The sequence below is a fragment of the Ambystoma mexicanum genome, chromosome 8, assembly GCF_040938575.1.
Source record: "Ambystoma mexicanum isolate Mex_15411 chromosome 8, UKY_AmexF1_1, whole genome shotgun sequence".
In the NCBI taxonomy this organism is placed as follows: Eukaryota; Metazoa; Chordata; class Amphibia; order Caudata; family Ambystomatidae; genus Ambystoma; species Ambystoma mexicanum.
The window spans coordinates 1252857123-1252879523 of record NC_090929.1 but is presented as its reverse complement, the minus strand read 5'-3'; the positions used below and the strand labels follow the sequence as shown (position 1 = coordinate 1252879523).

General features: G+C 46.7%; 1 protein-coding gene across 1 annotated transcript in view; it reads left to right on the top strand.

Moving 5' to 3' along the window:
- Nucleotides 1–22401, top strand: part of KIF11 (kinesin family member 11) — a 705022-nt gene that overhangs the window by 472428 nt on the left and 210193 nt on the right. The window contains exon 18 of the mRNA XM_069611368.1: nucleotides 15503–15642. Within this exon, the coding sequence (XP_069467469.1) occupies nucleotides 15503–15642 (140 nt within the window). The remainder of the gene's footprint in view (nucleotides 1–15502; nucleotides 15643–22401) is intronic.

The following is a 22401-nucleotide window of genomic DNA, read 5'->3' as shown; positions in this document are numbered from 1 at the left end:
GTATCTATTTTAATATACATTTATGTGTGTTTCTTTGATGTGCATTACTAACAAGGTTCAATGTACTTACCTACAGCTCACATCTTCCTCTAAGATGAGCCTGGCAGCTCTGCCACTCTACCAAGGTGCTAGCAGTAGCAGGGATAGCCTACTAAAGTCTTACCACCACATGGGTCTTTAGGAAAACTCCCCTAACAGCCTGAATGGACTTTATTTGCAAATGGAGGCCTAAAGAACAGCGTCCAAAGCGGAAAGGGTAAAGAAACATATTGGTCCTGGGGTAACAGCCATGTACATGGGAGTAGAATGTATAATCCCTGTCCACCGGATGAAGGTGTGGAGAGGCATCCCCTAGGCCAAGATCCCAAACCCCCTGAGAGAGGGAGGCTAAAAAGTAGACGCAAGTAGAAGAGGCCACAGAGGAGTGATCCTTTACTGGATCCATTACGGTGTTAAAATCATCCCCTAAAACAACTCCTGCAAACTGAGGAATGGACGCAAAAAGGCAGTCAAAGCATTGCTTGCCATTAGGGTGTAGATGGAGAAAACTGTAACGGGAGAGCCACCTAAAATACAAGACAACCCTACATATCCCTCTTATTCCTATGTCCCGTCCCCTTTCCTCCATACTGTATGAGTGTCCCTCACTAGGGACAGGAGAAAGAACCTTTTTCACCAGAAATTTAGAGCTGCTGGGTGCGGACTACATTCACAAGCGCTCCTTGGTTTGGCTTCAGCCTTGTAATTCCACGCGCTCTTTCCCAGATACTATAATCTGTCATTTGTTTTTTGGTCTTGTGTTTGATGATCTTTATTAGTATTATAACCACATAATCAAGACCATACAGATAACCATATAGACAGAGAATGTTCCAAGAAAAAATGAGTAATAATTGAGCAAACCTGTCAAATATAATGCTGGGAAAGAAAACCAGGCAGACTGTATTAAAAATGTAATATCCCAGCCAACTACTATAAATTCCGTTTCTAAAAGACAAATGAATAAATAGACCGACAAACCAGGAAAACAAACAAGGGGACGGACAAGAGGGAGGAAGGAAAAGAGCATATAACAATCAAGCTTTATAAACTCTGGAGTTGAATCAATGTGCAAGTCCAAAAAACGAAAAACATGGTATTCAATTTGAACAAGGAAGAATGGTACAACATCGAAGTGCGCATCACAGGGCATTTTAAGAGCCATGGGAAGTCAAGCTAAAGTGATTCAAATAGTGAATACAATGAGACCATTTTGCATCAGATTTGGGAATAGCATAACGCTTAATGGCCATACATTGTTCCATTCTCTGCACATGACATATGTTGTTCCACCATCCGTTAACAGACATTTTGCACATTTTTCTAATTGGTAGTGGTAAGCTTAAGGGCAAGAGCAATGAAGAGGTTGTAGAGCTTAGCTGATTTTCGTAAATTAACAGTTTTAACGGCAAGACTACCCAGAAAAATGTGCAGAATCGAGGGGGGATATTGACATAAAAAATTAACACCTCCTTCCAAATCTTGAGAACTTGGACAGTCATAAAACATGTATATAGGAAGCAGGGGCATCACCACAGGACCAACACTTGTGTTCCGCCCCAGGTTTTGATTTGGATATGTTCAAGGGAGTAATGAAGGCTGAGTGAAAAAAATACAGATGTTGCGTAATGTTAGCAGAGGTGGAGACACCCTTAATCTTTGAAAATAGTAGAGACCAGGTTTTATCCTCCAAAGTAGCACCGAAGTACAATTCCCAGTTGGATTGCACAGACCATTTAGTGATAGGATGAGCCGTAATACGCGCAACTTTATCAAATTTATCAGCAGTGGTAACAGAAGCCATGGTTAAAAGCAAGAGCCTAGAGGCATCAGGTAAAAGAACAGTTCGGTGAGCGCTGCAGAGTATCCAAAAACGCATTAACCAATTTTATTTAAAAGCTGAAATCCGAATTAGGGATGGGAAATTGACATTTTAGCTGTTAGAATGATAGAGGGGAGCCATTATCAATAATCTGATAAACAAATCTGATGCCTTTATTTAACCAGGACTTGCAGTGAAGTGACCTACCCTTAATAGTAATGGATTTGTTATGCCACAAAAATGGAGAGATTCTGGGCAGGGGATCTGTAATGTGGAAGAGAAACAATTTTAAGGCCGAAGTAGAAGCCTTAATGGGGTCTGAGAATGCAGAGGTGATATGACTGAAGATGTAAATTAAGTCAGTGATGTCATACGGGAGTACCAGGGTTTTTTCCAATATACACCAACAGCGGGTGAGAGGGAGCAGAAGTGCAGCAACTAGTCTGAGTAAGAAAGCAGAGTGGTAGAGTCTAGAGTTTAAAATCCTGATATCTGCCCCTCCCTACCTTCATAGAACGCTCTTAATTTGCTAATAGCAATTCTTTTACATTTCCCCCCACAACCAAAGAAAATTGAGAAGCCTCAAATTAATGGACTTGAAAAATGAGGAAGGTAGTGAGGTCAGTAGTTGTTGCAGGTAATACAGAATAGGGGACAGCATCACCTCAATGGTATGAAGGCGTCCACACCAGGATATATAAAGGGGTGACTAACTCAATGTGCTCTTTGAGTCTATTGATCAATAATTCTGCATTAATTTTAACGGTGTAGGCCACAGTAGAAGCAAACCGTAGACCTAAATATTTGAGTCCTGACACCATTTAAATCCAAACCAGTCTAAATCATGCTTAAGGCAAAAGGAGTTGAGGGGAAGATATTGGGCTCTCATTTTAAGCTTATAGCCGAAGACCAAGGAAAACTGACACAGCCTGTCTAGAAAGAAAGGAAGATTGAGCTTATGGATTTTAATAAGAATCAAGATGTCATGAGCATACACAGCAATTTTAGTACTGGAAGGTCCATATATAGGATTCCAGGGATGTTTGTCAGATCTGATGAGTTCTAACAGAGGTTCTAGAGTTGAGATGTAGAGAATAGGTGAGAGGGGGCCGCCCGTTCTAGTGCCTTTTATTAAAGGGAAGGACGAGAATAAGCTATTAAAACAGATAGATTTAGGGCAGGAATAAATAAGTTTTGTAAGTGAAATAAGATTTTCCCCACACATGCCACTGCAAAGTGTAAAACATAAAATCCCAGTTAACCTGATCAAGGCTTTTTTGGCATCAAGTGCAATAACTGCATACCCTAGAGTGGTCTTTCTGTCTTTGGACACCGAGTGTTGAGCATTCAGTAGAAGCCTGGCATTTGCAGACATTTTCCTACCCTTGACGTAACCAACTTGATCAAGGCGGGAGAGAAGATTCAATCCTGTTGGCCAAAGGATCTTTAATCTGAGAGAGAGGGAACTAGCAAATTGATTAAAATTTCAATAGAGAACCCATCGGGACCTGGGGCTTTCACTTTACCCAATCAGGTTATAGCAAGATTAATCTCTAGAAGTGTAACCTTTCCATCTCCATGGTGGAGATGAGTTTGAGGATATGATACTCTATTTTTTTTTTTTAATTTTAAAAACTCAACATGAATAGGAGAAATAGGTCTCGAGGGTACATGGCTCAGAGTAAAATAGTTTAAAACAGTTGAGAATGTCATTGGGTCAGTCCTAAAAGTGCCCGATTTTATCTTTGATGCGTGATAGAATTGTCTCTTCCTTCTTGGACTTAAGGTATGAGGCAAGGGATCTGCTAGCCTTGTTGGATGTCTGCTACATTTTAGTTTTTATATTTTAGCAACGCACCAGTGGCCAACTCGTGAGTTTTTTATTTATCTGAAAGCGCAATGAAAGAATCAAACTAAGTTTAACATCCAAGGGAGAAGGATAAAATAGTTTTTCAGCATCAGAAAGCTGGAGGTATAAATCAAGATGTGCTTTGTCATTGCTTTATCTGGCAAGAGTAAGCAATGATATGGCCATGCAACGTCGCTTTGAAGGCATCCCAATTAACAACTGAAGTATCGCGCTCTAGATTTTCAGCAAAATACTGTTGATGAAAAGAATAAAATGACTGTATAAACTGTGGATCACGTAGCAAGCTATTCAATCTCCAATGAGAAGGTGTTTTTTTGATATCAGCAAGGTTAAACGTGGTAGAGACCGGGGCATGATTGGAGATGATGATGATGATAGAAATTGAGGAGTCATTACCAGTGAGTGACTTCGATGAAAAAATATAATTGGGACGCAATGGTGTCAATGAGGGGGGTGAGTAAATGGTGTAATCCAGGTGAGTAGGCTGAGAGAGCCTCCAGGTGTCAACAAGACCAGTCTACGCTAAACAAAGCGTAAAGACCTTATGAGACTTGGTATTTTTGAAGATGCACTTGGATTTCCTGTCTAGAGATCCTGTACCTGATTAATGTCACCACACAAAATGAGGTTGAGGCCAGAACGAAGTATAATTTTTTTTATAGAAAACTAAAAACCAGGGTCAGAGTGGATTCAGAGCCAATCAGAAATTTAACCCAAACCCAACGCCCGTTAGTATCAGCATTCCTAATATTTTGAAGGACAATTTGTTTTGCTCAGTGAAGCAACACCATTTTTCTTGCCGACAGCAGGGCTAGCAATAACATCTTTAATCCAGAATGATTTTAGCTTCATGGTTTCGTGAAGAGACCGGTGAGTCTCCTGTATACAAGCTACAGATGTCTTGAATTTATTAAGTTTGGAGATAATTTTGTGTCTGTTAATAGGGTTATTGCACCCTTTGATATTCCAAGTTATGCACTTAAAAACCCTAATAGCACACGAGTAAAGGTGAAGAGAACTGGAACATATGGACCAAAACGCATTACAAAACCAGTAATCAAGAGAGAAGTGCACCGATAATTCACATGCGGAATCCAAAACATGCAATAAGTTAAATGGCTTTGGAATGAAGACCAGACATGGAAGGAAAGAACATGAGGGTAAAGGGGGAGGAAAGGAAAGCAAGACCATAGACGAGGAGTGTTTACACGTGAATGGGGGGGGGGACCACTATTCCAGGTGGTAAAGTACATAAAAGATTGAAGCAGTAGGCTCAGGCAAAAAAAATGGAAAAAAGTAACAGGAGTGGGTGACACCACCAGGACCGTCTAACACACACGGACAGTCCTCTACAGGAGATGGGCCACAAAACCACACGACTCATCAAAAATACAGAACATGAGTTGGGAGCAATAATGCATAAAATGAGTTCATTGCAATGAAACCGCCAAGTGCAGAAGAGGATCAAGATCTGGAAGTGGAGGGTGAATCTAAGGGAAGCGATGTCTTGCCTTCATTTTTGATAGTGCGAATAAAGGACTTCAGATTGGCAGGTTCGTCAAAAATGGCACTACGCCCATCGTGAGTGATTTTGGAGTACGGATGAAAAAGGCCCCATCTTACGTTAAGCTGATACATTGCTAGACGAAAAGACAATTCTTTACAACCTTGAGCAGTGATCTTAGCCACATCTTGCATAATATGATTTTTGCTACCTTGCCAGGTAAGGGGGATTCCTCTCCTTAACCTTAGAAATCAGAAGCTGGAGTTGAGTAAATTCTAAAAGATAGAATGTCAGCTCGCGAGAGGGGTTGATTAGATGATGAAGAATTTCTGGTTGGATCAAAACGATGGGCACGCTGGATGTTGACAGTTATTTCTCTAAAGATTAAGGACTGGCAGCATCTTTATTGATATGGGATTGGACCATTCAGATCCCTACGGTAGACCAGTAACGCGCAGGTTATTTCGCCTTCTTCTGTTCTCCAACTCCTCGTGCCTTTGAAGATCCTTGATGGTTTTTCAAGCATTACCACTTTAGGAGAAACATCCTCCAAAAAGCCAACCCTTCTCTCCATTTCATCCATTCTTCCTTCAAAGCCCTTCTACCTGTCATCCAGTTGCTGCAGTTTCTGGTTATTGGTTTCAAGAAAGGGTTTCAAAGCTCTGATCTCTTTTAGGATCGCATCAATAGCCAGGTCAGCAGGAGAGAACAGTAGCGGCGAGTCACTTTTAGGTCTTTTGAGATTGGCCAAGGGAGGAATCAAGTCCTTGGAAGTGAGCTGTCATTTTTGAGTGTCTTTACCCAAAGCCATGCTAGCAAGTAAGGTGGGCAATATGGCCGTTGTAGAAGTGGAGTAAAAATACAAGCTGTGGAGCATGCTGATGTAGGGGAAGCCACCCAGCAGCCAGCTGTAAATGTCCGAGCTTTAAAGGCTTTGAAGTCCCAAATCAATAGTAATGATCAGTATGAGGTGTATAAGCGGCATTGATAATACAGCATTCAGAAAGAAGAATTGAAAAAAAACAGGGTTGAGGAATGAAAATGGGATGCTTTTATAAAATAAAACCAGTCCTTCAAGATAACACCAGTGTATTTGCAGGGATGCTAAAATGGTAAACCAGTGCCACCACAGCAGGTAAGGCACCAAAGAGCAGTGCAATTTCAGGTAGGTATCCATTAAAAGGTGTATAGAGAGGAGGTATAAAGAAACAGGCAATGCGCAACAGTAAAGTTCCTCAGAGATAAGCCTGCAGATTCTTGACAGAAAGCAGTTGAGGCACAACGTGCTTTCTAACGTAATAAAATAGTCACGTTAGGGCAAGGTAGTAAGCGTGGCAGCAAAAATCTATACACCTAAGAAAACACTTAGCTATTAGAATGTAGATCAGCTGCAGTAATGAAATGAGGCAGGAGGTGGCGCACAATTCAAGAACGAAGCCAACGAGCCGATAAGGCCGAAGCCGGCTTGTTGCGTTGTACGCAACGCCCAACATTTCCACACGCAATGTGGCAGATAATTGGAGGAGAGGGCGCTCGGTTTCCATCGTAGATGGAGTCCTCTGTGAGGAGACACCGGAGCATGCAGGTATGAATCGTGCGAGTGAGCAGGAGATGGACGAAAATGAAGGGCGGTAAGTAGTTAAAACATTAAATGTTGTAATATGATGGGCCGGTGCGGTCATGTAACCATACACCCAGGCGCTAAGCCGCGCCCCCTGTTTTTTTGGTCTTAATCAGGTACTTGGTCTTCTAGCGCCACGCTCCTCCCCGACGCATGCTGACATCGGGCTTTAGCAGGTGGCCAGCCTGTGAAGGGCTCTGTCCTATGTCCGACCCCCACGCTCTTTGCCTCAGCTGCCTTGGCCCCAAACAAATCTGGGAGGGTTGTGCTGTGTGCGACGCTCTTACACTGCATGCTCTAAAGTACAGGTTAGCTTAGTGGTGGGAGCTCTTCGAGAAATCTTCAGATGACCGCTTTTTTCTATTGCATCAGGCAAGGGCGACTCTTGCCCAAGGAAACTTCCAAGTGGGAGGGACCATCCATGTTCTCACACCAGCACTGGCACCGAGGCTGCTTCAGCTACCAACTGAGTGGTCGCGAGATCCTTCCAGAGACAGTCTTAAGGGACCGCAAGGTTCTTTTACCTGGTGTCCACCCGAGGGGCTATGCCCTACAACCGGTCAAATGTCTGGGGCGGCGCCCATAGGCACTACCGGCGACACAGCTAAGGGCACTACGCCTACCAGGCCTCGTCCTGAGGTGCAGGGTAGACCTCAAGCTCCACCGCCAAGAGTTCTCGACGAGGCAGGGCCCAGCGAGGCCAGCACCACGACACAGGCACGTGGCATGCAGCCCGACAAAATGGCCGCTGCGCCAGACAAAATGTCTGCTTGCCCGACACCACCCCCGTTCAGGGAGCAGGTAGGAGATCTAGTTTCAGGTGGGACTTGTCTTCGGAAGGTAGGTGGCCTAGAGCTTATCCTTCGGCATCGCAGGGCATATACACCCCACAACCATCAAGGCAGAGTAATCTCGGGCCGCAGCAGCCGCACACTGTCAATACCGCCTAGCACTCACCAGTCTGCGAGGACAGGTTTTTTGAGATGTTCCTCAATGAGGTCCCCTAGGATGAGTGGCATCCTTCAGGATGTGATCAGGTACTTGCTGCCTCCAGTCCCGCCTCAGGCCCCTGCGCAGCCACAGCTGCCTATGCCGGTACTTTCAATTCTGGCTTCCCTGCCTCCTACAGTTCAGGCAGTTCCACACCAGCCTCTGGCTACGGTCTCCACGCCCAACACCCCTCCACCTGCTCCGGACCAGCCAGACAACCTAGTGGACACGGATGAGGAGGACCCCGGCACACCCTCTTCAGCCAAGGCCTTTCATGAACGTCTGGCTGAATACATGGGTCTCCCGCAACCTGAGGTTGAACTGGAGGCGGGCGTTCTGGCTGAGGTCTTCACTCTACGTCCCGCAGCAAAAATGGGGATTCCTATGCAGAAGGACGTTGTTGCTTTGGCCAAAAAGGGATGGCTTAAACCCCATTCGTCCCAGCATATCAATCGGTACCTCAACGTCAAGTACAGGCAATTGAAGGGGGATCCACTCTTGCTATCAGCGCACTCTCAACCACACTCGTCAGTGATTGCTGCAGCGTCGCTCTACTCCAAGCCAGTCATCCACGGCCTCCTCGTCTTTGGATCTTCTAGGCAAGGAGAAGATCTTGGAGGCCTATGGAAAGGTCTATTTCAACGCCTCGCTGCACCTTCGTCCGTCTAATGCAGATGCCATCCTCGCAGTCGTTAATCAGAGGCTTTGGTGGGAAATAGCCAACTTCCTACCAGAACTTCCGGTGTAGTCTCAGGCATGTTCCAAGGAAGGGCTGGCAGAAGCAAAAATGGTGGCCCAGGACATCATGAAGTCCCCTGTGGCACACAGACACCTCAGGCCATGCCATCTGCATTGCCACGGACTTGAGAAGGACGGCCTAGCTACGGGCTACGAAATTCAACCAGGACTTCCAGGAACGCATATTGGACCTTTAATTCGAGGGTGGTGGTCTTTTTCATTCCACCACTGATTAGGAACTTGATGACAACGGTAGTTCCCAGACTGCAGTATCCTTATCTATCCTCACAAAGGCCATGCCCAAAGCATACAGCCAGACGCATCAACGTTCTGGCAAGAGGCGTTCCTTCGGTGGGTTCCGGGGCTTCCAGGAACGGAGGTCAAGACTGCTGGACCCGTCTCCAAGTTACCGGCGTAAACCGCATAAGGCGGGAGCAAGGACTTCTTTCAGTCCCCCTCTGCCACAGCCTCAGAGGGAAAGAAGGCAAGACACCCCTCTGGGTCCACATGTCTCTGGGACTGACAATACTTCAGTCTGGCTTGCCTTTCACGCACATTATTGGCGCGTTTATGCTCTCAGCAGTCTCCATGGGCTACTGTCTACCGGTTCCTCCATCCCCGCTCTCCTCCCCTTCCACCGATTAGGACAACAACTGTGTTGGCGGAGATTCGATCGCTCATAGAGAGTCGGGCAGTGGAAGAAGTTCCAGCCTCCACCGGGGTTTGTGCTTCTACTCCAGGATTGTCTTCATACACAAGAAGAACCCAGCTGGCCTGGTAGTTGTTGGATCTTTCCACCTTGAACCTTTGCCTTCCTCTTCAATAGTTCAAGATGGTTACACCAGCGCTTATTGCAGGGACACTGTGCAGGGCGGACTGGATGTGCTCCCTGGATCTGAAGGACGCCTACCTACACGCCCCGATTTGGCGGTTCCATGTGATATAATCGTGGCAAAAATTGCTGTGGTAGCAAAATATTGTGGCAAAAATGCCGCTGTTTTTGCGCCGCAGTACATGTAAAACATGCAGGGGACACCTGCAACCCCTGGACCCATTATACCATTTAAAGGGAGCGGGGGACACTTCCACAACCCCCGCTCCCCTTAAATGGTATAATGGGGCACACTTTTACCAGGTCAAACGGCGGCATTTTTGCCACTATTTTTTTACCGCAACATTTTTGCTGCGATTATATTACCTGATACCGATTTTTGGCAGCCTCACTGGTCCTTTGAGGTTCAGGATCATGGGCTACAATTTCCACTACAAGGTTCTACCCTTTGGCCTCAATTTTAGCTCCCAGGGTCTTTGCCAGACTCGTGAATGCAGTAGCAGCCCTTCTCAGGGCCCAGGAGCATCATGTTCATCCATACCTAGACGACTGGCTCGTCAGGATGAGATCCCCTGAGGCGGTCCATCACATCTTCACCCTCATGAATGCACTGCACGAGCTGGGATTTACCATCAATCTAAAGTCACAACTGGAGCATACCCAGAATCTAACGTTCCTAGGCCTCATCTGTGATATGAGCTCAGAGTGAATTTTCCCCTCGGAGGACAAGGTCACAGCCATCAAGAGGGCCACCAGTCATTTTCTCGCTAGAGTGCTGACCTTGGCATGGTGGTACCACCACCTCTTGGGTATCAAAGCGGCAGGTCTACGGGCAGTGCCATACACGAGGCTCCGAAATGAGACGATTGCAGCTGCTCTTTGCGGCCTTATGGAGACAGGAACAGTGTTCACAGGCAGAACTCGTCAGCATCCCTCCCCTTCTCCACCAGGACCTTGTCTGGTGGAGCACGGACTGCAAATTGAGGATAGGCAGACCCTTCAGGCAACCAGCACCGCACGTTACCATCACCACAGACTCTTTTGGAGGACTACAGAGCCACCCTGGACAACCACAGCGTCCATGGAGGCTGGTCTCTTCATGAGCAGGAGGCCAATATCAACTGGCTAAAGCTGAAGGCAACCTGGCTTGCCCTCAAAGCCTTCCTGACGATCAGTGACAAGATGATCCTCATCTAGACAGACAACTCCACCAGCATGTATTACATCAACAAGCAGGGTGGCACCAGCTCCCCTTCCCTATGCACCTTGGCAGTCAACATTTGGGAGTGGGCTCTGAAGAACATGCACCTGAGGGCTGTACACCTCCCGGGGGAGTCCAACCTGGAGGCGGGCAGGCTCAGCAGACTGGGTGCGGACAACTACGATTGGCAGTTGAACGAGCAATCCTTCAGGGGATCTTCAACAGATGGGGTCATCTGCAGGTGGATCTCTTTTTCACCTGGTCCAACAAGAGGTTCCCCCAGTTCGAGTCCTGGCAGGGAAAGGGCTGGGGTTCTCTGGGAGACGCGATGCAGATACAATGGGACAACATGAACGCGTATGCCTGGTCCACAGGGTAATCTGCAAGATCAGGGAGACTGGCACCTCCGGGTCATCCTGATAGCTCTGTGGTAGCCTGCGAGGCCATGGTTCTCAGATCTACTCAGTCTGTCGCAAATGACCCCGGTGCACCTTCCGCTGGGTCCAGCTCACCTACTCTCACAGCAGGGAGGCCCGGTCATCCACCCCACTCTCCAGAGGTTAGCCCTTGCAGCGTGGTTTCTGAACAGGTCACTTTAAAGCATCTGCGTCTGTCATAGGCGAACCTAGACATCATACAGGGCACTAGAAGCAACGCTACTAAGAGCCTGTACGAGAGCAACTAGGTTTTGTCACTGGGCAGAATCGAAGGAATTCTATCCTTTGTCCTGCATGTTGGACGACGTGCTATCCTTCTAAACACTCGGGTGCAAGTAGACACATGGGGCACCTATCTGGCATCTATCAGAGCCTATAGGAACTCGGAGGGGGAGGTCTTTTCATCCTCCAACCTGATAATCAAAAGGCATCTGGTGGGCCTCACCAGGCTCTTCCCACCTGTCAAGAAGCCCCACCCGATGTGGGACCTTGATTTAGTTTTGGGCGCTTTGGGACATAAACCATTAGAGCCAATGGTGTCCGCAAACATCAGGCTGGTCACCATTAAAACAGCCCTCTTGGTGGGTCTTGCATCTGCATGCAGGCTTAGTGAAATCCAGGCACTGGTGGCTTCAGAGCCATGCACTACCTTTCGATAGAATGCATCCAGCATTCCTACCTAATGTAGTCTCCTCGTTTTTCCTCCATGAGGAAATCGTGCTACCTACTTTCTTCACGGACCTCAAGGACGAGGCACAGAGTCCTGCACTCTCTGGATGTCTGGTAAGCTCTAGAATTCTATCTGGACAGAACCAAGAGCTTCCGCAAGTCAGAGGCCCTCTTTGTCACCTTTGGTGGGTCAAGGCTTCCATAGCAAGATGGATGGTTCCGGCCATCAAGGAGGCTCTGAGGGGTAGCATAAACCACGTCCAGCAAATATGCACATTCACGCTATCGGAGCCAAGGCCACGGCTGTGGCTTTCAAGAGGCATGTCCCGTGGCAGGTCATCAGTGAGGCAGCTACATGGGCTGCACCTTCGCCTTCTGCAAGCATTACTGCTTGGATGCCAGCTCCAGGTTGGACGCAGCATTTGGTCAGGTAGTATTAAGGAACCTGTTTTCTTAGGATGGTCACCTCTCCACTCTGGGGCTACATGCAGTTGTAATCGATGATACAGTATCGAGGAAAGGGGATGGGACGTGGGAGTAATTAGAAGTTACTCACCAACATACTCTTAATCCATAGTCCCCTTTACTCCATACGTCCAACCATCCTCCCCTTAATAAAACTGGTGTCATTAGGCAATGGTAATATTGTCGACGTGTCAAAGGGGACTGAGGAGTGGCGCCCGGGGGTGGAGTCGGGGAGTGCATGCTTCTAGGGACATGCCCCTGTGCACCTCTAAATTTCTAGGGGAAGATTTCTTTCTGGTGATAAAGGTTCTGTCTCCCGTCCCTAGCGAGGGACGCCCTTACAGTATGGAGGAAGGGGGACTAGGAGTATGTTGGTCACTACGGTGAGTAACTTATAATTTGTCAGCAAGCACCTGTCTATTGACGAAGGGCATTTTTGCATCGAGCAATATCGCCACACCTTTGTTTATTACCCCCACTGCCAAAGAACTGACTGGGGGAAAAACAAACGCCATTCATCAGGCTTCTTGCTTAAATGGGGAATTAGGCCCCTGTATATTCAGGTACATTTTTTTTTTACTGATAATGGCATGTATAATAGCATAACATTTGTGACAACCAGCAGAGGTTACAATATGAAGCCATACAGCCCAAATGCAATAATAGGCAGACCGTTCGCACCACATTTCATAAGAAGAAAACGTGGGATCAAGGGCACCAGTGTAGAGAATAGACCGGGAGCCCAATTCCAGACTTGGACAGCTCTCCATAGAAAATATTTGACCCTTATACCGCACGTGCATATCTCTTCCCATAGACTAGAGCATTCAACTTTGCAACACAGGGAACAAAGCCATGACCAATGCATGGAAAAAAAACCATCATGGCTGAAGTGGCCCCAAAAATGGATCTTGGATACATTGGTGACCTTAACCAATATGAAGGATATAATCTATACAAAAAGGGGGTGGGGGAGAATTTAGCTCCTACAGGAAGGCGAAAAAGACTTTGTGCAAAAACAAATTGAGTTGGAGGAGGTTTTGGGGGGTGGGGGGCGGTTAATAGAGTAACAAAGTATCGGGCATCGCAAGGCCCATGAAAGTGCCCCAACAAAGTCATAGTAGGCGGTCCCAGCAACATCCAGGCAACACCAACAAGGAAGGAGAAAACACTCTTGCAAGATTGGGCTGCCTCCTGGCACCTTTCAAGGGAGCTCTGTTGCTTCCACCTCAATTTGTCAAGACCCCTTGGTTTTTGTGTCCATTGGGAGCAAACTACCTCACCCCCTGAGCGGCCTGGGCCATCATTGGTGGAGAAAGTGGTTCCAAACAAAACTGTAGCATCATCTAAAGAAGAAACCTTACATGGAGCATCCTGTTAGTAAAATAGGAGCCTAAAAGGAAAACCCCATCTGTTTGCAGTGGCATGATCACCAAGCGAAATGGTAACAGGGCGCATCCGTTGCCGCTTCTGTAGAGTACGTTGGCGAAAAGGTGGATTTTTGCACCACGGAATGTTTATTCCTGGTACCCTTTTGCCTTCCTCATGATGGCCTCCTTCATATGGAAAAAATGTCCTCTCTTGAGGACTTCTGGTAAGAAACCTTTTTTTGGTATGGGAAGAACTCCTGATGTGTCCGGTCAAGGATCTTGTCTGAAGAATCCCGAAGGCCAAGGGATCTGTCAAGAGGTCCTGTAAATAAGGCGTAAGCTGAGCATCGGGAAAGGTTTGAGGGATTCCCCAAAGCCGTATGCCTCTATGCTGTTTTGCCTCTATCTGTTCTCCCCATCTTTTTTTCTAGTTGGCATGAGCATTTGCTATTCAAGGGAAATCAGGTGCTGCTCCATATCCGATTGATCATTAGAAAGCTCCTTAACGGAGCTCTCCATATCAGTCAGCCTTTCTCCCATTGATCACTCCTACTGATTTCAGACATAGCCCGAGAGAAGTCCACTTTGCATACCGAGAGATCCTGCTTGATCTCAGTCAGCATCTGTTTTAAAATTTTGGAGGAGAAGAGCAAGGTCCTCCTTCGTAGCTGGTGTAGGAGTACTCTTCTACCAGTGTCCTGGGAGGCCCCAGAAGTGACTACTTGCATTAGCATGTGTTGTGCTGATGTGGTAAAACACTCCTTGATGTCATAAGATTTGGACTTACTCGTCTTGCCCAATGACACAATGAAGTCCTGTAAATGGGTTGGGGCACCACCGACCCGGCAGGCGGTAAAACTGGTTAGCTTCCGCCCCGGCGTGGCAGCTGCCAGCCCCCAGGTAGGGTGAATTCATGACAAGCAACTACCAATGACAACTGACCACTAAGTAGAAACCGCCCCCAGCAAGGGATGTTAAAAGGGCAAAGCCGGGCGGAGCTCAGAGATTGCCAAAAGCATAAAGCGCCTCGATTCCTTGAAGGAGGCATCCACAGTATAGATTGAGGGCTGAGTAGATGTTTATTATGGCAGAGATATCCACCAGTATCTGCTGTGGATTCCATTTGGGCGGTTGTGGATAATCATGCGAGCCAGACTGCAGAAGTGATGACCAACCATGGCAGGCCCTACAGGCAAGTTGAATGGTGATGATGCATGCAGCCGAGCCCAGCTATCCCCAGATGCTCGACCCTGTGGGCGCACCTCCTCCAGTGCAATACATGCAGCGCTCGAGTCAGTGCCTGGGCAGCACTCTGTTCAAGCCCCAGATAATTCCACTTGCATCAGGGACAACTGCGCTCCATGGCGCCTGATCTCGGCGGTCCCCCACAGCCTCCTTGCAGCTCTGGTCTTCCTGTAGCAGGCAGGTTTTGCCCCGCTCAGCTGCAAAGCACCCGTAGGCTGTGTCCCTTTATCTCAGTAGCAGCGGGGGACGCCTCGTGAACAGGAGCGCCTCCGAGCATCAAAATAGGCCCTGGGCATTCCCCCAACCAGCAGTACCATCTCTGATGCTATGGAGGGCTGAAAGCTGCCGTTGTCTTCCCCGTCCGAAGGGGCCGAGAAGAGCGACTACATGGCTCTAAGCTACGCTGATTTCTTTTAAATTTGAAAGGTATTCAGGTAGCTGTCAGTTGCCACAGAGAATGAAAATGAGTATTGCTCTAATAAGCTGTTCAAGAAAGGATAGTCTTAGCAAATTATAATAATGGTAACGTCCTAGAAAGGCCTTAAATATAAATACGTTGTATTTCGTAGGGTCCTCACTGAAAGGCTAGTGTTGTAGAGATGAGTTGTTCAGAAGCTTTCCAAATTTGACTTTAAGCCCTTTTTATGAGATTTACTCCTTCTTAGATTTTCTTGTGTTGGGGTTTTTTCTTTTTTTTAGGGCACGATGAAGATCATTACTTCCTTGCAGAATCAATTGAACATGTTGGCAATGGAGACGGAGCAACACTTCAGCGGTATACTAACAAAGGGCGTGGACCTGCAGAAGTCTCTTGTTGGTTTACAGGAGGATCTTGAGTTGTAAGTATTGCATTTTGTTTTATTGTTTTTATTTGTTAGGATTTTTCAGAGCCACAACTGGTATAGGCTTCTGTATCTGGACCTTAGTCGAACTGCAAATATATAACAAACGTCTGAACAAAATTCACTTTGCAGAGTGTTTGTGTAGTTAAGCTGAGATCAGGAGCTTGGTGTAAAAGAATAAAGCTAATGTACACACGATTGTTGTTTAGCAATAGTTTGTCCACATGGAAAAGTATACACTTGCTGAACTATCCAGATGAATTCAACTACAATACTACAAGTAAGTAAAAATTATGTACTGTGCTGTCCAGTTGTGACACCTACCATGCTTCAGAATCAATAGTTGAATGCAATACGGATAGCATTTCTTAATTTTCATTTTTTAGATGTGTAATACAACAAATGGTGTTTAAAGGCGCCACAAGACAAAGTGGGGTGAACAAGGGAAAAAGATAACAGTAATGGTCCTACTAGGCCTTGTGACATTTGGTTCGTGCAAGTGGAGTAACCACAAGGGAGGGGGTTGCCGGTCTGCGCAAAATGCTACGGTAGGAAGTGCAGGGTAAAGCAGTAACGGTGCAAGTGAAAAGGATGGGGGGGGGGAGAGGGCCACAGGGACTAGGTAGGTGCTAAGGACAGGTCAGGTGGGCAAGTGCTAGGGATTGAAGGGGGCGTAAGGGTTCACATGCTAAGTGCTAGATTGGGGGTGAACTGGGCAGGGGGGTCCTGATGTCCTGTAGAACCAGGCATCCTGCCACTGCGGCAGACAGGGGTGTTGGGAGGGAAGAGGGAAGGAAGACCAGAAAAGGAGGGTCTTGAGAAGCTTCCAGAATTTAAGGGGATCCGGCCCAAGCCTGAGAGGGGTAGGGAGACCATTCCAGATGGAGGCTCCTGTGGAGGAGAGATCCCCTCCCCCCTTCTGGTTAGAGAAGCGTTGGATCTGCAGAGAGTTGAAGCTAGAACATGGGCTCTAGCAGGGTGGTATTTATGGAGGAAAAGTTGGATGTTAGCGAGGACCCAGAAAGCCTTGTGGATGATGCAGAGGGTCTTGAACTTGATCCTAGTAGCAAACTGGAGCCAGTGGAGAGATTTTAGGACTGCAGTGATGTGGTCCCTGGGCTTGAGTCTTGGATACGTCTTTCAGTTTTATTCTGGATTAGTTGAAGGGGGCGAAGGGAGGATAAAGGAACATTGAGGCAGAGGCTATTGCAGTAGTCCAGCCTACAGCGGACCAGAGCTCTGGAGACATGGAGTTTCTGGGTGGAGGTGATCAAAGGGAGAATGCCTTTGAGGGGGTGCAGCGGTAGTGTGCTGCCTTGGTAAGGTCTCCAATGTGTGGAGAGGAGTGAAAGTGGACACCAAGGTATTTGCCTCACAAGAGGGTGAGGGGGGGCATAGAGGGGGCAAGGCGGTAGGAGGGAGCGGGGATCCCAAAGAGAAGGATCTCGGTCTTCCTGGCATTACGGCAGAAATCATTGGCAACACACCATGTCTAAATAGCCGTCAGACTGTTTGGGATGAGAGAGAAGAGTGAGTAGGCAGAGGGAAGCTTGAAGGAGAGCTTTGTTGCCTGCATAACATGAAGTGAAAAGAGAAGGGGTAGATCAGGTTGGCCAGAGGGGCATGGTAGATGTTGAAGAGCCGCTGCGAGAGGCTAGTCCTTAGAAGTACGACGCAGGTGGAGAGTGTGATAGGAGAGAAAGGGCCCAGTTGAACCTGGGAAGGTCGGTCGGAGTGGAATGAGGTCAACCAGTCCAGAGCCAGGCCCGTAATGCCAAGGGTGTCACGGAGCCGGTTTGTGTCAGTGGCATGATTGACTGTTTCGAAGGCAGGGTAAAGATCCAGAAGGATGAGAACGGATGGAGAGTTGGAATCGAGATTGCACTGGTGTTCAGTAGAGCAATTTCCATGCCTCTGGATGCTCTGAAGCCAGACTGGTGGTTGTGGAGAAAGCCAACAGATTCAGTGTGTTGGATCAGTTGGGAGATGGCCAACTTCCTCAGGAGCTTTGCCAGGAACGGATTTATGGCGATAGGGCTGTAGTTAGCTGAGCAGGAGGGGTCGCAGGATTCCTTTTGTGGAGAAGATGCACAAAGGGAGTGCTCGAGGCGTAGCAGAAAGGAGCCATTGGCAAAAGAGGGATTACAGAAATCGGCCAAGGCTAGCGCAAGGGAGGCAATGTTGTCGTCGATAGTTCTAAAGGCGCAGGGGAAGCACCTGTCTGGATGAGACTTTCATAGAGCAGACTTGTCTAGAGACCTCATCCGGTGCTATGCGCTAGAAGGAAGAGTAGAAGGGAAGGGGAGAGGGGGGGCTAAAGTGAAAAGAGATTAGAGTAGTTAAGACATGCCTTCTAAAAATTTCAAGGCAGCACATTAGCTAACTCTAATGAATTTAACCCTAACCAAAGAAACAAGTGTTTATCCGTTTTAGGCATGTAACCAATTTGTTTCTTTTGGGAATGGGGGTTCAAAGGTCTCCCTATCGGATCAAATGGGCTCACTACTGTAGTGATTTACTTTAAATAGTGACACTTTTTGTTACATAGCAAAAGTGGGTTTCCTGTAAAGAAGGTTGCAGCTACTAATCCTGGATGCACTGGTAAAGTCTCATGCGTAACCGAAGATGAGGACAAGGGTAGGTGTAAGGATTGTCTATGCATAATAGAACTGTTTGGGGCCTAGGGAAACACGAACATGTTTGCAAACCAGCCCCTCAAACACTGAGCAGGTTGGACGACCTGAGGTAAGATTTGGCTGTTGGAACAAATGCTCTCCCAGTTGGTTGTGGCGTTCGGTTTGGAGGGTGTTGATGTGACTTTGTTAGGTAAGATTTTCATAGCAATGATATATCTTCCTGACCTGTCAACCCCAGAACTATTCGCTTTTACTAGTGGATTATTTTTTCCTTATACCTCTGAGTGGGAACCTTTTCCCACACTCACAAAATCCTTTACTCTGTTTGTGGGTCTCATTTTTAAGACTCTCCATATTGAGTATGTTATCTCTGACAACGTTTTGGCAATAAGTGTCTATTGTTGCTGGGTTGCCCTATGGGCTCCCCTTTTAACTCTCTGCCGAACCTTGTGAGAACTACAGTGCCCAACGGTCGTAAGGATTTTGGTATACCTTTCTAATTTTATTAGATGAAACCAGCATCCCGGTAAAGGCACCCATAGGTGCTCATTTTACCAAAATAGCCCTGTCCCCTTTTTCGTCTTTTTTGTGTTCCTTGTCCTTTCATGTTCCTTCGCCTGACATCCAGGGTGGGAAGTTCTTCTGTGTGATATCTTTGGTGGAAGACCGTGGACTCCCCCCTCCCAGGATCCAGGGTGTCTATGAAGGCAGGAAGGCAAGGGAGGAGTCAAACTCTGCAGTCCTTTTTCCTCCAGCTGGAGTGGAAGATTCCTCTTCAAACTGGTAGGCTGGCTGTCCTGAAAGGATTGCCAACCCCATTTCTCCCCCCCCCCCCCCCCCCCCTAGTTTGAATGTTGCAAGGCTGTTTGGCTGGGTTCCTGCTAAAAGTCTGATCCTGGAAGCTGAAGAGGTAGTCTAGCACTGGAACCAAAACTGAAGAGTAGGATGAAGAATTTGCAGTTGAAACGATTTCCTGCGACCGTAAAGCCTTCTGTGTAACTGAGGCCTGCTGTAGCCCTTCCTTCCAATTGACCTTAGGACACTGAAAACAACGACCCAGAGCCTGGTGAGACCCACTAGACTCAAGAAGACCTGCATTTTGTGCCATCCCATGCCGTGCTGCGACCTTGCGGGCTGCAATACCCCAATACCCTGGGACCTTGAGCCATTGTGCGGTGCGCAGTCGTCTGAGCCTCGTTTAAACTTCGTGGGCATCCTGCTGGTCTCCAGAGGCACGATTCCCCTCATCAGAGTGCTGGGCCTTGCAAACAAAGATAATCCGACAAGCAATATTCTGGCTTCTGTGCTCCTGAAAAAGGCGCCAAATCCAGAGCCGCATCCAGCTGCGAGGAAAACCTTGCCTAGAGCCTTCCCTGTGATCCTTGCTGCAAAAGTCCTTCAAGTGTCCTGTCTTCTTAATGAAGGAATTAGACGACCTGGTTTTTGGCTGCAGATCCTGCTCGGAGGTACTGTGCTGGCTTGGGTATTTACATATCTTAAGTCTCCTGTAAGTCCTGTGTAGTTGTGGAGGGTTTTCTGTGATTGGGAGGCCTCTCATCCAGTGCACCAAGGCCCTTGCCGAAATCCTCCTAGGGTGTCTTCTGTGAAGACCCTGGGACCTCCACTAACTCTAAAACTAAAGCACTTACTTGTTCTACTAGTCTACCTTGGGAACTCTGTCTTTTGCTACTTATTAACCTATCCTGACCTGCCTGTTGGACACTGGACCCTAGTGACCCACCCCCCCCCCCCCCTTTCTGCCACTGAGCACACTCATTCTCCAAGAATAAGGGGAAGACGTCTAAGGATTGTTCCTTTTTGCCTAGAAAAGAGAATTAAGTATAAAAGAAAGTTTCAAAGAATTTGTAACTCAGAGTGGACACTTAAAGTTATTACTTACCTTAGACATGTTTTGCCATTCTACAAAGTGTGTGTGTATATATATATATGTTTTTTATTGGTTAAACCAATTGTCAACATTTAACAAACAGAACATGTATTTCCACATAAAGAGAAAAAACAAAATGTCTTTCTCAAGTTCCTTCAGATTCCTACTTCTTCCTCCGCTTCAAGGGCCAGGTTATGACCTTTGTCTCCTTTCCTCATTTCTGTGTATATCCGTTCCACTAACCTCAGTACGTCCAATGTCTGGCCTATTTTATCGACCGTCATTAAGCGTTCTCAACATTCCTCCTCTATACTGTAATCCGGTTGTGTGGGTGTGTTTTTCAGATATTTACTTCAGTCTTTGGAATTTCAGACAGGACGGCGCCAAATAAGCGGCAAATTGCCTCTTGTTCACTGATATGTTTCCTTAGAAATTGCTCTTGCTTCGATGGTAATAAATTAAATCGACATCGCATCAACAGGTCTCGGTAGTGGGAAGACGGAAATCTTTTAATCCACGGAGGTAGATGATTCAGGGATTTTCTTTCCCATACGAGTAAGACAGTATCTATTCTCTGCCTTTTAATGTATGTTTCTAGCCAGTCTTTCTCTTAGACTTCTCTTGGCCTTTTCAGGATTTGTTTTGAGCATTTCTAATTTGATGTTATTGTGCTGGAGTTGGTCCAGACATTTCTGCTTCCATGCTCAAAGTAATTTATCACCCTTAATATTCAGGAGAGTTACCAGAATCTCAAAAGGGATGGGCGGATTGTCCAGAAGGCATTTTTCGAAATAGGGAGATTATTTTCCAGAGGACTATCGATGCCGTTGATTGTAGCCTCAACTCGTGTCTGTTGATGTTTTCAGACAGTTTGGGAGTCTTGGAATTTTCCGCCAGAAGTAACCCTCTAGTTTTCCCCATGATTCCCATGGTAGATTTAAGAGGGTCTCGGCTCCATGTGTCAGGATAGGTGTTACCTATTGTTTCCAGAAGGTTATAATGGGATCATGGTATAGACTGTGTCTCCGATGCAAGGCTCTCCCCTGGTTTGTTAATTTGACTAGTCTTTTCTTGATGAAGTTCAGTTGTGCTAGTTCATTGCTGTTTTTATTTATGTTGACCCCAGATAAATTTTGTTGTCCACTACTTTTAATGCCTGATTTTCAATTGACCAGATAAAAGGGATAGTTTTCCTTGCACCTATAGCTTGTTGCATTATAAGAATCATGGATTTTTCTATATTGATTTTCATTTTGTTTTCATCAAGGTATTTTTTGAATTCCACAATTCTTCTCTGGAGCCCTATTGCCGTCTGATCGATAAAAACGACATCATCCGGATACAGGACCCAGGATAGTTCTGCTCCTTCCAATTTCGGTGGGAATGCTCTTATATTTTCTTGTGATGTTTGCATGTCCGCCATGTAAAGAACAAATAAGAAGGGGGCTAGGGCACAGCCCTGTTTAATACAATGGAAAAGATCTCGCCGACCAAGGTTATCACCCGCCTTCGATACAATTATTTGAATTGTTGTATTAGTGTACAACTCTTGGATTGCTTCCAAATGATCTTCCGGGCAATGCCATTTTTATTTTGCCCAGACGCTCTGTTAACTGCGTCAAAAGCTTCCTCTAGGTCTATAAAGCTCAGATGCACATTCCTTTCTGACTCCAAAACCCGTGATTTTAATAGGTTTAGTAGAAACAGATTCAGGGAGGTACCCACCCCGTCATAAAGGCCGTCTGGTGTTTGTCCAATATCCCAGTCTTCAGCGCCCAGTTTTTTAAGTCTCTTAGCAGGATTGATGAAAAGATCTTGCCTATAGAATCCAGAAGGGAGATTGGTCTGTAGTTCCTTGGGTTGGTACGGTCCCCCTTTTTGAAAATTGGAACCATCAGTGCTTCTTTCCAGGATGAAGGTATTATTTTCGCTCGTAGGATCTGGTGAAAAAGGATCAGGATGAAATCTGCCCACTCTTCCCTATTTTCTTTTAGCATCTTGTTGGATATACTGCCGCGCCAGCTGCTCTGGAGGAGCTTGGTTGATTCAGTATTAATGATATAAGCCAACAATCTCCTAGACCCTGCACAATCAGGTTTCAGAGCCTGTCACGGAACTGAAACCACCCTAACCTCAATCTGGCATGACCTTAAAATGACGGCAGACTCCTCGGGATACGCGGCACTAATCCTTCTTGACCTATCCGCCGTCTTTGACGCAATCAATCACTCA